At 48.3% G+C, this 16,994-nt stretch overlaps 1 protein-coding gene across 1 annotated transcript; it reads right to left on the bottom strand.

The window, feature by feature from the left end:
* Positions 1-6,779: 6,779 nt before the first annotated feature.
* IL12A (interleukin 12A) lies at positions 6,780-15,238 on the bottom strand. The gene is made up of 7 exons (XM_075548881.1): positions 15,223-15,238; positions 14,135-14,280; positions 11,126-11,239; positions 9,796-9,837; positions 9,013-9,054; positions 8,779-8,922; positions 6,780-7,292 (listed from the first exon to the last, which is right to left on the bottom strand). Exons 1-7 carry the CDS (start codon positions 15,236-15,238, stop codon positions 7,137-7,139), a joined length of 660 nt encoding a protein of 219 aa, XP_075404996.1. The 3' UTR covers positions 6,780-7,136.
* Between the last annotated feature and the right edge of the window lie 1,756 nt (positions 15,239-16,994).

The raw sequence follows: 16,994 nt of genomic DNA, 5'->3' as shown, positions 1-16,994 counted from the left end.
AGAGATGGAAACATTTTCTTCCATTTCAATGTATAGGCCTATACAGAGGTATGTGGAGAAACAATACTTTCACATTTCAGTGTTTTCATAGAAACCTGTTGCTTAAGATCACTCAATGTTACAGCAGTACATTGGCAGGGAGCTGCCAGAAATTCAAGTTGGATTCAAAAGAGGATGTGGAACCAGGTATATCATTTCTGATGTCAAATGGATCTTGGCTGAAAGCAGAGAATGATGAAGAGCTGTTTATTTGTGGTTTAGTGCCTATGCCAAGCACTCCACTCTGGATCATAACCAACTATGGATAGCCTTGAAATGAATAGAAATTCCAGAGCCCTTCATTATGCTCACGTGGAACCTGTACACAGACCAACAAACAGTCAATTGACTAGAATGAGGGAACAGAATACTACATGGTTTAAAATGAGGAAATGTGTGCACCAGGGTTTTACCCGTTTACCATACTGAGCCCATGTGTGTGCTGGGCAAATAATCAGAGAAGCTGGGCTGTATCAAGAAGAATGCAGCAGCACAGCCAGGGGAAGGCTTGCTAACAATGTGTGATATGCAGCGGAAAACAACCTTGCATGCTGAAAGTGCGGAGGACTTGCTGATGGGGATTAAGGACTGCAGCCTTCAATGTGGCTCACACCTCAAGATAAAGAAGGGCAAAATCTTTACAACTGCACCCACGGGTGGCATCATGATAAATGGAGAAAAGATTGACGTTGTCAAGGATTGCTTCTTTTGTGGCTCCACAATCAGCGCTCCTGGCAGCAGCAGTCACGAGATTAAACGGGGCATCCTGTCGAGTATCTGCTGCACGGACCTCTTCAGAGTGCTGAAGGGCAAGGACGTCACTTGGAGGACTGATGTGCACCTGACCCAACCCCTGCTGTATTCAATGGTCTCAGGTGCATGTGAAAGTTAGACACTGGATCTGGAAGACCCCAGAAGAGTCGATGCATCTGAATGACGGGGTTGGTGGACAAGATGGAAAGTACCACGGCCTGCCGGAAGAACAAACAGGTCTGCCTTGAAAGAAGTACAAACAGAATGCTCCTTGGAAGCAAGGACTTTGTCGCGTGGACCTTGGACGTGTTGTCAGGAGAAACCAGTCCCTGGAAAGGACAGCATGCCTGGTAAAGTAGAGGGGCAGAGGAAAGAAAAATAGAAAGATCCTAGACAAGATGGGTTTACATAGTGCTGCAATGATGAACTAAAACCTGACAATTGTGAGGATGGCATAGGACCAGGCAGTGTTTCGTTCTGTCGTGCATAGGATCTCTATGAATCAGAGCCAACTCAATGGCACCTAACGCGATCTTGTAGCAATGTCTTGGAGTTATCCTCAGGTAGTCGGAGGCTTTACAACATCTGTGGGAAAATCTCATCTTTCAATTCCATTTTTCCATGATCATTTTTGCTTACCTTCTTAGTTCAGCACTCCCTAGTGCACTGTGATGATTTGTGTATGGCTCTGATGGAAGGGTTCCCCCATCTTGTTAGCTGCCATTGGGTCGACCCCTAACTCACAGTGGGCCCATGTGTGAGAGTGTAGAATGGCTTGCTTCATAGGCTGTTGTTTCCTGAAGCAGACTGCCAGGCCTTTCTTCCACAGCACCAACGATTGGACTGACCTTGCCAATTTATTCATCAGCAGCCAACCACAAGCCACCCAGGCTCCTTCCCTTAGTCTTGATGTGACCGTGATATGAGAGGCAGAGGAGTGTGCGGTGGAGCGCACAGGCTGCCTGAGTCCAACTGGCCAGACCTACTACTTCTTCATTGGGTGGATCTGGGTCTTCTGCCTCCGTTTCCTCACCTGTGAAATGGAATGATAATAATCCATCCTCATGGGATTAGGGAGCCCTTGTGGTACAGTGGATAAGGGCGCAGTTGCTAGCAGAAGATTAGTGATCTAAACACACCAGTTGCTGCACAGGAGAAAGATGCGGATTACTGGGAGTGTGGTAGTTACATAATCTGGTGTCAATTTGGGACTTGAGAAGATTAAGAGTGAAGAGGTGGAGTCTAGTCTGTCAATCAGATCCTAGCCAATGAGGCCTCTGTGTGGGCATGGCCTTCTCCTGAGAATTCTGGGAACTCCTGGATTTTTCTCCTTGGATGTGGGAGACATACTCTCTCTCTGCTCACTCCCCGAGAGACACTCTACTGACTAGACACATGACACAATGCTGATGGACCCCGGGCCCTGGGAACTGGAGAAGCCACAGGGACCTACCCTGATGCAGCCCTGGGAACTGGAGAAGCCACAGGGACCTACCCTGATGCAGCCCTGGGAACTGGAGAAGCCACAGGGACCTACCCTGATGCAGCCCTGGGAACTGGAGAAGCCACAGGGACCTACCCTGATGCAGCCCTGGGAACTGGAGAAGCCACATCAAGACCCCTGCCAGCACTGAGGTGCTTCTACCGCCACTGACTTTGCACCCACTGGCCTGTGATCTTCCTGCATGTGTTTTGTGAGTCTGAAGAGGACTTCATAGATTGGTATTGGACGTATGGGCTAATATTAGCCTTATGGACTTGATCTGGGCTGGGTTGGGAGGCTTTCTTAATGTACAATTACCCTTTATATAAAACTCTCTCTTATACACATATGAGAGTGGCCATGAATTTGCTCCTCTAGTCTACCTGGATTAACACAGGGAGGGTGACATAAATTCTGGTAAACACTCAAAGATGCCCGGCCCAGTGCTGGTGGCTCTTGCTCATCTACGGATGTTTGTTTGTTGTTACATTTTCATAACTAACATTCTTTAACATTTTTTGTCTCATGCTCAGATATGTATATTTTACTTAAAGTGTTTTTACTTATACTTACTCAATATATGTCCACCATGATATTGGTCTATATGCAATTAATTAAAAATTATTACGAAATATTTCAGATACACACAAATTTGTTTCTGAAAAAATGTGCTGATGTTTTTGCTTATTTACAATCCTGCAGTGCCCTTGGCCTTCAACAGTAACGCTGTGGGGAAAGGCACCTCCGTTTCCTGAACTCCATAGAGAAAGCAATAATAGCCTTGAGGGATTATTGTCACCACGCCCCCGAAGCAATAATACATTTTCAAAACCAGTTAACTTTTTCTTATATACATCTTATGCGCTGGGTCAATGCATTGTCTCATCCCACCACACTATGATCCTTGGAAGCCCCTGAGTGGGACAAATGGTTAAGCACTGAACTATCAGCTGAAAGGTTGGCAGTTCAAACCCATCCCGAAGCACCTTGGAATATCAAATAACTCCCACCCTCACTGCCATCCAGTCTATTCTGACTCCTAGCCACACTACAGCACAAGGTAGACCCGTTCTGTGAGTTTCTGAGCCTTCAAACCTTAAAGGAACAGAAAAGCTCATCTTTATTCCTTGGGGTGGCTAGTGAGTTCGAACTGATGACCTTGTTGTTAGCAGCCTAACACATAACCCTCTACACCACTAGGTGCTTTTATTTCTCTTCTCTCTCTCTCCCTTCCTTCCTTCTTCCATCTATCTATCTATCTATCTATCTATCTATCTATCTATCTATCTATCTATCTATCTATCTATCTATCTATCATCTCTCCCCTCCTTCTTCACTCCCTAATCCCCTCCCCACCCCTTTCTTTCTAGCCAGTTGGAAGCAGATCATCCTGTAAGGCAGAGTCGATCTGCTCACTAGGGTTTCTGAGGCTGTACATCTTTATGGGGGCAGAGAGCCTCCTCTTTTTCCTGAAGATGAGCAGGTGGGTTTAAACCCTTGGCCTTGCAGTGATCCATCTAGCGCATAACCTGGGCTCCTTTCCAAAGGTCACCACACTGTGGAAACCCCGTGGAGCAATGCTACTGTGCACACAGTTCAACTCGATGGCAAGTCCAGCTGCAGCAGCTTGTCTTCTGAAGTGCATTCCAGTATAACCTTCACTGTAGGCAGAGGAAGCAGGCTGGGAGAGGTTAACTAACGTGGTCATTTTACACAGCTTGGGAACTATGAAATATCTTTTAAAAACTTGAAATAGTCATAAGATGTGGGCCAGTCATATTTTTGACAAATATAGCTCAGGGTAATTTCCAGAACCAAAAAGTTATGGATTAAATTGTGTCCTCGCTCTCCTTCCCAAATATGTGTTGGGATCCTATCCCTTTTATCTGTGGATAATGGTGGCATAGTGGGTAATCACTGGGCTGCTAACCAAATTGTCAGGAGTTTGACTCCCGCAACCACTCCGAGAGAGAAAGATCAGGCTTTCTTCCCTCCCTCAGGGGCCCCAGGGAGCAGTTCTACTCTGCCCTACTGGGCCACTGTGAGTCAGAATTGACCAGATAGCAGCTGGTTTAATCAAGGTGGATGCAATCACATTTGGGAATCAGGATCTGGTTATGTTAATGAGCCATGTCAGTGCTGGATATGTCTTACAATGAATCATTTTTGAAATAACACAAAAGCCGATTAGGCACAGGGCCAAGCAAGCCAGCGGAAGAGAGACTTTATAGGAAGATGGTGGAGGCAGAGCTATCTATAAACCGAGAGACCCTGGCTGCTAGATGACTGGATTGCTGTGTCCTACAAGCTGACAGCAGGAGCCAGGTGGTGCCATCGTTTGGGCTTTGGGTTGCTAACTATTAGGCTGGTGGATCAAATCTACCAGAAAATGTGAGATGCTCTGCTCCCATAAGATGTACCGTCTCAGAAGAAACGCACACAGTGTCGCTATGAGTCAGCGTGGGCTAGATGGCAGGGATTTAGAAGCTGAAAGACATTCCCCAGAGAACTGCACACTGGATTTGAACTTCCAGTCTTGTGAACTATGGGGAAATTGATTTCTGCACTTGTGTTTTTTCTGTCACACTTGTCCTGTGGATAAATGCAGGCAGGTGTCTTCTTTCCAGGAGCTCCATCGTGAGTGGTCACATAGTTGTATCCACAGCGAGCTACCATCTGGTTCTCCTTCCCATAGTGGGAGCTGCAGAAACCCCACCTGAGGGCTCCTGCCTGTCCGGCCCTTGCAAATCATTCAAGGAGGTTGTGGAGGAATCCTTAAAGAGGAAATGCATGTTGGGAGCTAGCTCCCAGTGATTTCTTGCTAATTGTACATTACCTGAGGTGAGACTCTGAAATCTGAATGTTTGTCAGACAGCCTTTTGGTGTGAGGACAAAAGGCGAGGAATCGGGGCGGTCATTCACATTCCCACTGGAGGCATTCCTCACTCTTCAGAGGGATCAGAATCGGGATTCAAGAGGGAAGGATTAGCCTGAGGACAGGGATTACTCAATGTTTCATTTTTAAAATAATCATTCCATATTAAGGAAATATATGGTTATCAACGAAGTATGATTACTTGATATTCCATCAGGTAAATCTTTTTAAAATTCACATGGTTTAGAGAGTGAAGCAGATTGAGTTTAATATTGAGATCATTATAAGCACATCTCTAAGGCAAAGGCAAGGCAATTATCCACGTGGTTCATGCAGAAATGCTATGTAATTTGAAGCAAATGGAGTTTTTCTGGTTGTAATTTAGAAGCAGCTCCTCCGGAGAACTCAAAGTCACAAAGGTAAGAATAATTTAACTAGACAGCCTTTATGAGATATTTTTCCACTTAAAGAATATTATTAGGTATTTGTCTAATGCACAGTGCATTATCAGGTCAAGATTATTATTAAAAAACATATTTATGTATTTTGTTTTCCATTCAAGGTTTGAGCAAAATTATTAACATGTAGTCTCAAAAATGATAACTTAGTTGATTGTTTCAGTCAGCAAGGTTGGTGATTCAAGCCACTCTGAAAGAAAGATGAGGCTGTGGTAGTTACACAATCTTGTGTAGACTTAAGGGTATTAAAAGTGAAGGGGTGGAGTCTAGCCTGTCAATCAGGTCACAGTCTAATGATGCCTCCTGTGGGCGTGGCCTTCTCAGGAGGATTCTGGGAACTTCCTCTCTCTCTGCTGTGGTCTTCCTGTTGGCAAACCATGTGGAGACTTGGTGAGATGTGTTTCACCTTGCTGTGGAGGAACTCCACTCAGAGATCGTGAGGTGCCACATGGAGACCCGCACCAGCACGGAGATGCTTCCACAGCCACTGGATCCACACGACTTTCCACCCACTAGTTTGTGATCTTCCTGTATTTGGCATCATTGTATGTGCTGAGTGAATCTGAAGAGAAATTTAAGGACTAGTATGGTACATATGGACTAATATCTGACTTATGGACCTGATCTGGACTGGGCTGGGATGTTTTCTCAATATAAAATTGCTTTTTGATATAAAACTCTCTCTGACACACAAATGAGTGTGTCTCTCTAGTCAATCTGGCCTACCACAGCTTCCAGAAAGATTTAGACTCAGAAATCCTAAGGAGCAGTTCTATTCCCATAGGGTTGTGAATTGGAACTGATGAGACAGGAATAGGTAACTAGGATCCATTCAAAATATAAGGTTAAAGAAACTGGGAGACTTATGAGAACACACAGGCATGCTTTCCAGAGTAGTTTTATTCAAATTTCATTATCATGGACAATGTATATTTTAGCACTTCAAGAATCCTAATCACATTAAAAAATAAGAGAATTACTTTAATTCTATGTTTCACTTGTAGAATAACATAAGGCATTTTCAATTCATCTGATAATAAATATTTAAATAAATATAAAATAAATAAATATAAATTAGTTCACATGTTTTCACAAAGACAAACCTTTATAAATAAATATTTAAAAATAAGTTATGCGTGAGTGTTTGTTCTCACAAACACTTTGGTACAGAAATAGCTTATAAATTCGTGTTCTTCGAATAAAGGGAAAGAAAAACAGTGAGTGAGTCTAGATCCCCTTCTTAGCAATTTGTCCCTGACAATGTAAAAATAACTTATCCTTAGTCAATTTGGGAAACACCAGATCAAAGGAATCATGTGGATGTAACAGTCCCATCCTTCCAACTTGGGGTGGGGAGGGATGTAATACATTGGTAATGTGATATTAATGTCATACTGGGGAAGGAGTGGTTGGACCTGATCCCACCACCCCCTCCTCAGTTAGGAAATACATCCTGTTAAAATATCTTTGATTCAGGTTTATATAAATATATCTAAAAGACTTTAAGGTCTGAAGAAATTTCAGTTCTTCAGGAAGAATTCAGGTAGCTCATCATCCTATCAATCGTCACTGCACGGATTCTGAAAGCGTGAAGAAGTATACAAAGCTTGACTTTTGTTTTATAAAAATCTGGCTCTTCCAGGGTGGGCTCTTGTATCACAGTTTCGCTGTTGAAATTCAGGGCCTAGAAGAATAAATGTGGAGCATGACATAGATCTCTTCTAAATTAAAACATTCATTTGTAAAAATGGATGAAGCCAGTGCTTGTCTCAGAGCCTACAGCCCACTCCCTCAGTACATCTCCTAAGCCCAACCCAGCCAGCTGGCCAGGCAGGACTGGAGAGAAGAGAAATTCATTATCCCCACACACGCAACTCCCGTGAGCTCAGAAATGACCCTTCAAGCTATTTAAAAATCCATCAGTGGGAGGTGCATTTTAGAAAGAATAATTCTGCTAAGATGACATCTGCTGCAATATCTAATTAATTTTTATATATGTTACATGGAGAAGCCATCCTCCTTTTAGAACAGGAAGGGGATTGATTGCTATTGACTTGAACTTGTATCAGTCATGGATCTGCTTAGCACAGATAATCCACTGGAGCCAGATAAATCAACCTGATTGTGAATTTCTCCGTTTTAGCCCTTTGATGACAAAATAAAAGGCTTCATATTTGCACATTGCTTAGTATTTTTAGTTTCCCTTCACACACACACACACACACACACACACACACACACACATACAATAACAACAACAACAACACGTACAGGAGAAATGGTAGCTGTTTGTTGTTGTTGAGTTGAGAAGAGCTCGAACCTTATAAAGTAGAACTGCACCATGGGGTTTTCTTGGTTAAAGGTTTTTTGGGTTGCTTTTGTTTTTTGCCAGGCCTAGCTTCTGACTTATTGCTGGGTGGGTTTGAACTGCCAGACTTTAGGGTAACAGTCAAGCACAAACTGTTTGCACCGTCTCGAGACCTAGAGTAGATAAAGGTGCCCCATTTTGCATGGCAAGAAACTGAGCCACCACGGGGTTAAATGGATTGGCACAGTTGTCTTCTACTGGTAGAATCCAAGTGGCCTGACTTGAGCATAAGGATTTTTGAGGTGCAATATAAAATAGATTCCTTCTGGATAGGAGTGTCCTTCGATACCTGCATGAAGGTCACTTGTCTTGCCAAAGAATTCCTTGTCAGACAGTGATTTCTGCCATCATGGTTTGATTCGTGCCCTGGTCACCAAGGCACCCTCCTTGTTGTCCTGTGGATGCTTCTATGATTGGGTTAGCATCACCAGCTACGGCGGTCCAGACAATTAAAAATCAATCCTTGCCTACGAGCACCTGTGGATGTGGCCAGATGATGGGCCATCACCTCATTTGGCTCTACGTGGGTCATAACCCCGCCCCTGTGCCCCGTGGAGTGCTCTGGGCTGTAGTCTTTACAGAAGCACTGTGCCAGGCCTTTCATCTGCAGAGTCGCTGGGGGGCCCCAACAGCCCCCCTCCCCCCCCTTTGCTGCACTGCCAGCCCGACTTGCGGAGGTTTTACAAGAGCGACTGCAGAGCGTTTCTCCTATCCAGGGAGGACAAACGTTACACCTCGTCTGCGTCCTGGCTCGTGTCTTCATGTGAAGAGGGTGCTCTTCTGGACAGAAGGGCGGTCTCACCTGCATCAGCTCGTCGATAGCTGCCAGCATGTTTTGATCCAGGAAGATCTGCCTCTTGGGGTCCATGGAGAGCTTTTCATTCATGGCCTTGAACTCCACCTGGTACATCTTCAGGTCCTCATAGATGCTACTGAGACACAGGGTCTGGGGACATGACAACAAGGAGAAGGAACCATTGAGACCAGCTAACAACCTTTTCCCCAGTGGATTGGACGTATGGGTTTTGAGGCTTACCATCATAAAAGATGTCTTTCTGGAAGCCAGACAACTCCCATCCTAGGAGAAGAAACAACCACCGAACATCAGTGACAGGACTTCATGGGACGGGCTAACACCTTTATTTATTTATTTCTCAGAACCCCCTTTTTATAAAAAAAATGTAAGCTTATTATTGTTAGGTTGTTCATTCTAATATTCAATACTTTAAGTAACTTGTCATACCTTCCAATAGCTTGTCCTGTGTCCCCTTTGCTCGTTTCCCTCTTGTCCCATGTTCTCTTCACCCACACCAACGAATCTCTGTCTACCCTCTCGCCCTTGTGCCACTGTGGTTACACGGTGGGCTGCTAACCACTGGGTCAGCAGTTTGAAATCTCCAGCCAGTCTACAGGAGAAAGACCAGGCTTCCTACTCCCATAAAGATGGAAATCCCCAGAGGCCAGTCTAGCCTGTCCTGTAGGGTTGCTCTGAGTCAGAATCGACTCGATGGCAGTGAGTTTGCTTTGGGTTTAGATCCTCTAGCTCCCGGCTTCCCTTTCTCTCTCTTCCCCACCCACTCCTGGTAACCCCCAAAGGCTGTTTCTTTTGGTCTGAAAACTTTTAGCTTGCTTTTTTCTTTGGTCACCATGCTATCATCCAGCCTTTGTCCTTTTGTGATTGACTAACCTCCCTCAGCACAGTCTCTTCCAAATCCATCCCCCTCTTGAGGTGTTACAGTGTCATCAGGATGCTTTAGTGTAGTAAGTCATAGTGTTCAGATACTTAAACTCATTTTAATCTTTATTTTTATGGACTTACGGTTATGAAAGAGGTCCCATTGGCAGCCAGGCAATTCCCATTCTAGAGGGGGGGAAATCACACACCAATGATATTAATTTATAAGGTAAACTTGACTGATTCTTCTTCTCAAGCATATCTGTTTTCCTAGATATATTTTTCAAATTCAATTTCTAAAATGAGACCTGATAAAGTCCCATGATGCGAGGCATCTGAAACATGCAAATTTTAGAAGAAGGTGAGGTTTGATATACAGCTCTTAATGTGTTCTTTGGAAGGAAAACACGCTCTGCAGTGTGGCCCCACCACACGTCTGTCAAGTTGTCGCACTGTGGTGGCTGGTGGATTGCTGAGAGGCTAACCACTGCACCATCTGCATTTCAAACCCCGGCAGGATCAACCACAGTGGACAGGATTCAGCAAAGCTTCCAAGCTCAGTCAGATTGGGAAGAAAGGCCTGATGATCTACCCCCGAAAAACAGTTAAGGAAAATTCTACGGATCGCAACAATTATCCAATATCCAAAGAAAAACTCTATGGATCACAATAATTATCCAATATCCAACATTTATGGAGTACAACAAATATCCAATTAAGGAAAATTCCATGGATCACAAGAGTTTTCCAATATACAGCAAGAAGATACGCCCCTTGGTTGGAAGACACTTAAAATAGTGGCTGCAGCAGTAGACCTGACCATGTCTGATCTGTTGTACATGGTGTCCCTACGAGTTAGAGCCACCACCATCACCACCACCATCACCACCATCACCACCGCCACCATCACCACCGCCACCACCGCCACCACCATCACCACCACCACCATCGCCACCACCATCACCACCGCCGCCATCACCACCGCCGCCATCACTACCACCATCACCACTGCCGCCATCACCGCCGCCATCACCGCCACCATCACCACCGCCACCACCACCACCATCATCACCACCACCATCACCACCATTGCCACCATCACCACTGCCACCATCACCACCACCGCCATCATCACCACCACCACCATCACCACCACCATCACCACCACCACCATCACCACATCACCACCATCACCATCACCACCACCACCACCGCCACCATCACCACCACCATCACCATCACCACCGCCACCATCACCATCACCACCGCCACCACCGCCACCATCACCACCACCATCACCATCACCGCCATCACCGCCGCCACCACCACCATCACCACCACCACCACCATCACCACCATCGCCACCGCCGCCACCGCCGCCACCACCACCACCACCACCACCACCACCTCCACCACCACCACCATCATCACCACCACTGCCACCATCACCACCGCCACCACCACCATCACCTACCACCGTTGATTCCAGTGGCATACAGGTCTTCACGGTGTTGGTTTTATCTTTTGTAATATCCTCATGATCAATCTCTTCAGAACCGCAGGAATAAAATTCTAGGGTGTGTCTGGCCTGTAGGAAACATGAAGAACAACACCGTTTGTGACACTGTACTGCGTCTATCTCCCAGGGAGGCTGGCACCCGCCTCAGTCCCTGCCTGGCCCCAGCTGGTTGTCCCAGACAGCCACCTCTTTGACCTACAGGAAATCCGGGCTCTTGGTAAGACGAGAGGAAACAGGCCATTTACATTCTGTCTCCCTTCCTTCTGTCCCTTTGCTTCGGACATCTTTCTCTGGGAGGCATGTCTTTCCTTGATGTAAACACCATAAATCATTTCAGCAGGCCGTGCTAATCAGCCTCGACGCCACGCTGTGACACTTGCTTCGGGTGAAAACAGGGGTTCGGTGTTTTTTCCTTCCTTTTCTTCTGCCAAAGAGCCTCTGCCTTAATATCTTTTTCAAGTATGCTTCTGATGGGGGCTGTGAAGGTCAAGGCTTGGTGGCTACGACAAACATGCAAACCCTAAAGACCAGTTGAGATGTCATTTGCAATCGTGTGTGTACACACACGCACAGAGGTGCCATTTTATACATACAGAGGAGGGCACGTGGTTAATATAATATTGGAATTGAAGACATGAATAATTTTCCGATAGAAGACAGACCATATTTCCATGCAAGGAGCCTGATGTGTGAAGGGTCCATGCTGCACCTGAAGGAGAACCACAAATAAGAGGACAGTGGTGTGGCCTCCTGGAATGCCCCGTGTAGCGGTGGAGACTGGCAGGTCATCAGAGGAGGGTCAATAAGAAAGGTAGGAAGGCTGTGAGCAGGGGTGAGAAGAGAGCACACACTTGGAGCCCTGGAGATGGGCTGTCAGCATTAACGGGTTCAGAATGCTGAGAGGAGACAAGGGGATCAGGGAGAGTTTAGCCAGAGGGACATCCACGAGCCATGCAGGACTCAAGGCCGGGAGCATGCTGTGAGCAGGCAGTAAGATCCCTGGCAGGGAAGCAGCAGAATGTTGCTCAGCAAATATGTCCACGTTGTCCTGCTCCTTGGACCTGTGAACATATTACCTTCGACAGCACCTGGGAATTCAGGTTGCAGATGGAATTAAGGGAGGGAGAGGGCCCTGGATTATCCAGCTGGGCCAAAGGTGGTGACAGTGGCTTTTTAAATAGAAAGCGGAGGCAAACGATTATTCGTGATGCTCCGTGAGAAGGACATGCCTGGCCATCGCTGGCTTGTGAAGGTGCAAAAGGCAGTGAAAGAAACTTCTCTCTCAGAGTCCCGTGAAGGCCAGCCCTGCTGATTGATATCTTGCCTGTCACGCGCTGAGACCCATTTCTGACTGCGATCTCAGAGATGTAGTAATAAATAAATGCGTATCGTTTAAAGCCACGGAGTTTGTGGTCATTTGTTCCAGTGGCCCTGCCCCTTAAAAACCAAACTCACTACCAGCAAGTCAATGCCAACACACAGCGAGTGACCCTATAGGACAGGGTAGAACTGCCCCCCCCCCCCCCCGTGAGTTGCAGAGATGACAAATGTTTACCAGGGTCAAAAGCCTCCTGCCTCATCCTTCTCCTGCAGAGCGGCTGCTGGTTTTGAACTGCTGACCGTGTGGTTAGCAGCCCAATATGTAACCACCAGGCCACCAGGGTTCCTTAGCGCTGCCCTTTGGGGATGTTTCAATCATTGCTCTGGGCAGGTTCTAAGAAGCTCTATTTGGAAATGCAGGCCCAGTGTCACGGTTCTTCAAATCTTTCCAAGAGACACTGGAAACCTTGGATTCTTATCTAAAAGGCCTGATTAAAAAAAAATCAAAATCAAAAGCCAAAATGAATGTTTAATTATTAATTAATAATAAATGAAGTATGTATCTGTCCTGTGCCTCTGTGGGCCCGCTGTGGCCATTGCCACCTCCATTCTCCTTCTCCACGGCAGCCAGGTGATTTGCTTCAGCAAAGTTGACAAAGGAATGATATTAAAAATATATGAAATTGAGTTCTGTAGTCTCTTGACCTTTAGTTCTGCGTCTGGGAGTAGAAGAGTCAGTCCCCCCACCTTTTTTTCCTCTCACATAAAGCATCTATTTAAATGGGAACGTCTGGATTTTATCCCGATTGAACCTTTCTTCGGGAATCAAAGCACTTATCTCTGCCTTTTTTTTTAACTGGCAAACTGCCTTTTTAATTAAGATTGATTGAACTGCCAGGAGCAATTGGCAGCACCTTATGAAAGATTAGAAGGAGGGGGGAGGGGAGAGTGATTTAAGAAGGGCATTGAACTCATATTAAGATATTCGTAAAGCAACAACCTAGACAATATTCAAAGATTTACCATTGAGTGGGAAGGTAAAAAGACTATCTTTTAAAACATTAGCCTTTGCAGCAAAAAGCAGTAGGAGTGGAACACCTTTAGAAAGGAAAACAATGCATGAAGTGAGTGAAGCTGGACGTAATCAGGCAACTCTTCCCTTAGAAATTAGGGGAGGCTAGGCGTGTGCCGTCCCAAGCCTCCCCAGGTATGGCTGCTCAGAAGGTGCAGGGCAGAGCATCCTCAGAGCGGAAGCGGGGGAGCAAGCAGCTCCAGGGGCAGGTCTAATTCGTCTGCGTGGCCTCCGGAGAACAGATATGCACCTGATCACCGTTCCCTGGATGGGTTGGCGGTGTCAGAGAAACAGAGCGTCAGGTTCACGCTGTTTCTCTGACACCGCTCCATCTCTGTTGGCAAGCTCCAAGGACACTGTAAATATCGACTTCCCTCTGTGTACACATAACCCAAACGAATGCCATTATAATCGATCACCCCTCCTACTTTCTCTGGACACACAATTTCATGGAGACTCTTTAGCTAATAGTCTGGCCATTTGTTACGTCCCCTCTCCCCTCCTTGACAGCTCCTGATGAACTTGCCAGGGTTCCCTGCGGAAGCACTGCCCAAGGACTCTCATCAGCTCACCTTCTGAAGCGTGCTGCTGATGGCCCGCAGCAGGTTTTGGGAGTGCGTGAGGCACTCGAACGTCCTAGGAGCTGGGGAGACGTCCGGGAGGTTCCTGGCCAAGCTGAGGCGGGCCAGGAGGATGAAGGTGGTGATGAGGAAGAGGCCTAGGAGGGAAGGGAGGGGGAGGCTGAGCTAGTCCCAGGGTTTGGCTCGCCTCCACGTTCCACGCTTTGCTCGTCCATCTTCTCTACATCACCCCCACCCTAGTGTGCTCCAGCCCTTGGTCCGTGACTGGAGTTCTTGGCAAGGCAGCTGTTCTCATGCAGGGGCAGATGCTGGCTAACTGTCCTGTGCGCTGCAAACACGTAACTCCACCGCCATCTAGTCGATTCTGACTGACAGCAATACATAGGGTTTCGGAGGTTGTGAATCTTTTCTCCTGAAGAGCAAGTGGCTGGGGGTGGGGGGGTTTGAACCCCTGGCCTTGAGGTTAGCTGCCTGGCGAGCACTCAGCAGTGGCATGGGTATTGCCCTTGGCTGCTAAGGGGTAAATTTGGAATTGCAGCCACCGCAGAAAAATAGCCTGATAACTACTGAAAACAAAACAACAAAGCAAGCAAACAAAAAACTCAGCCACTGTATCTCCATAACATAAAGTTCTACTCTGACACACACCATGTGGACTCCAGGAAAGGACAATGGATGAGGTCCCTAGCTGCGCTCAGAGAGGGGCGTTGGGCTCCCAGGTGCCCAGAGGGAAAACATGCAGGGACAGTGCTTCCAGGGGCTGAAGCGATCACCTGTCTTAGAAATAGTGGGGGTCACAAAGCCTTGCTCAGTGGCTGGCTGGGACCCAGCCTCTTAGAACTGTAGCCCGGGACCGCTGGGCAAGGCACCTCCCGCCCTGGGCCTCCCATCCATGAAGTAGGGCTCAGGACATCTAGTCCCGGGTTCAAGGTTCCCAGAAACACGTTCTGCTGGGCACCGAGCGTGCAATGCTGCCTGCCTCTCGGGACCCAGCTTTGCACGAGGTCGCTGGCCGCCTCGCAGCGCTGCTAGTCTAGCGCGTCCGTCCCCTGGCCGGTGGCCCTGCCCCGGGTACTCACTGCGCGGCGGGCACATGCTGAGCGGACGGTGGGTCGCGGTCTGGCGGACTCGGCAGGTGAGGGCGGTGGCTTGGTGGCCCGACCCGGCTCACTTTTTTATAATTGCCCCAGGCCCGGGGCAGGACTTTCCCGGACTGGGACGTCTTGCTTTCTTTCTCTCGGTGGCTTTCTCTACATCAGCTTCTCGAGGCCTGGGGCTGGCAGCGCTTTCGGATTAACTCCCTGGGTGCCGCCGCGCTCGGTCGGGACGGCCCCGCCGCCTCCAGACCCGCCCAAAGCGAAAGCGAAATCAGCGCAGAGTCGCGATGCAGGGTCCGGGGGCTGGCCCGCCCACTGACCACCACCCCCTCGGACTCCCCTGGGACACCCCCGCCCCCTGGACGACCCCTGCCCTTGGGCCCTCGGCCTCAGCTGGCACCCAGTGCAGCGCCCCTTCCCGAGCTCGCTCGCTAGTGCCCCCACTTCTACCCCCTTATCCCTGTGAGTTCTGGATGGGGAGAGCAAGTAATTCATCTGTAGTGTATCCATCCAGTCATCGGGATGGTCCACCGTGTGCCAGGGGTGACACTCCAGCCTCACTCCGCCTCGGCCCGTATGGAGTACCGCAAACCAAATCCTGACTCAACAGTGCTTTGTGCATGGGGCTGGCTGCCCATAGGACGCTGCTTCCAATCTCTGGGAGACCCCAGGATCTTAGCGGGTCCAGGAGAGAACCGCTACAATGCATTGCCCGCAGGCGCAGGGTTCTGGGAGGCGAGGGGCTGAGAGAAGGCACCTTCTCTGGGCAGCACTGGGAGCAAGGAGGCAGCCAGGACCCCAAGGGGCAGGGTGCCTCAGGCCTGGGTGTGGAAGGACAGGCGGGTGTTAGCGGGAGGATGGGTTGCTGGTTCTGGTTAGCGAGAACTTGGACAGGACGCAGTCAGTGATGGCGGAGCAGGGAGGTGGCACTGAGGGCCGTTCCTGATGGGGTTGAGTGTGGAGAGGGGGAGGCCGTGCTAAGAAGTGTGCGTGCCCTTGGTTCTGATGGCGGGCCTCTCTGTAGCAGTTTAGGCCTGGAGACAGGTCTGAAGTCGCATGATGGGGAAGCTGCCTCTTCAGCAGTGCAGAGGACGGTCCCAGGGATCAGAAGTGGGGCAGAGGGGCGGTCAAAGCCACACTGAACAGAGAGCCCAGGGTGTGCAGGAGTTGGCATTCCAGGGAGGGGACTAGGCGACTCCCAGGGTGAGTGAGAGAGATGGAGAAAGGCACTGGAAATGGCTGAACAGGGCATCCTGGTTCCTGCAGTGGTAAAGTGACTGTAAGAGACCCGTGACTTTGAGGGATGGCAAGAAGCTCCCATTTGGATGTGCTGGGTGTGAGGTTCCTGGGGGACTTTTTGAGTTCACTCATTTCTCCCACAAGCGTTAGTCACCCTGGATGTGTGTGGGGGGCAGAGTGTGCTTGGTCACTGGGTCGGAGCTTCCCGTGGATCTGACTTCACTATTGAGAGAGCCTGGGCCCAGCTTTGGGACAGGCGGAGAAGACTGGCTGCTTTCTCCTCCCCCTTAGCCCTTCATCAGAGCCTGGGTGGACGAGGCCACTAAGCTTGAACACAATGCCACTTAGCAGTTGGACTATACTGAGGAGAAAGCCCAGTCCCCGCTAGTCTGCTGCAGGCCCTGCCCCTTTGTTGACATCTGCACTCCCACGGAGGTCATCTGCTGGGAGGTGATGTGGCATCCACTACAGCTTTAAAAAGAGCTCCCAATAGACCCATTGTCATCCGGTGTGTC

Source organism: Tenrec ecaudatus, chromosome 4 (assembly GCF_050624435.1).
Source record: "Tenrec ecaudatus isolate mTenEca1 chromosome 4, mTenEca1.hap1, whole genome shotgun sequence".
NCBI classification, from domain to species: Eukaryota; Metazoa; Chordata; class Mammalia; order Afrosoricida; family Tenrecidae; genus Tenrec; species Tenrec ecaudatus.
Note: the sequence above shows the minus strand (reverse complement) of the source record. Positions and strands in the feature narration are given on the sequence as shown.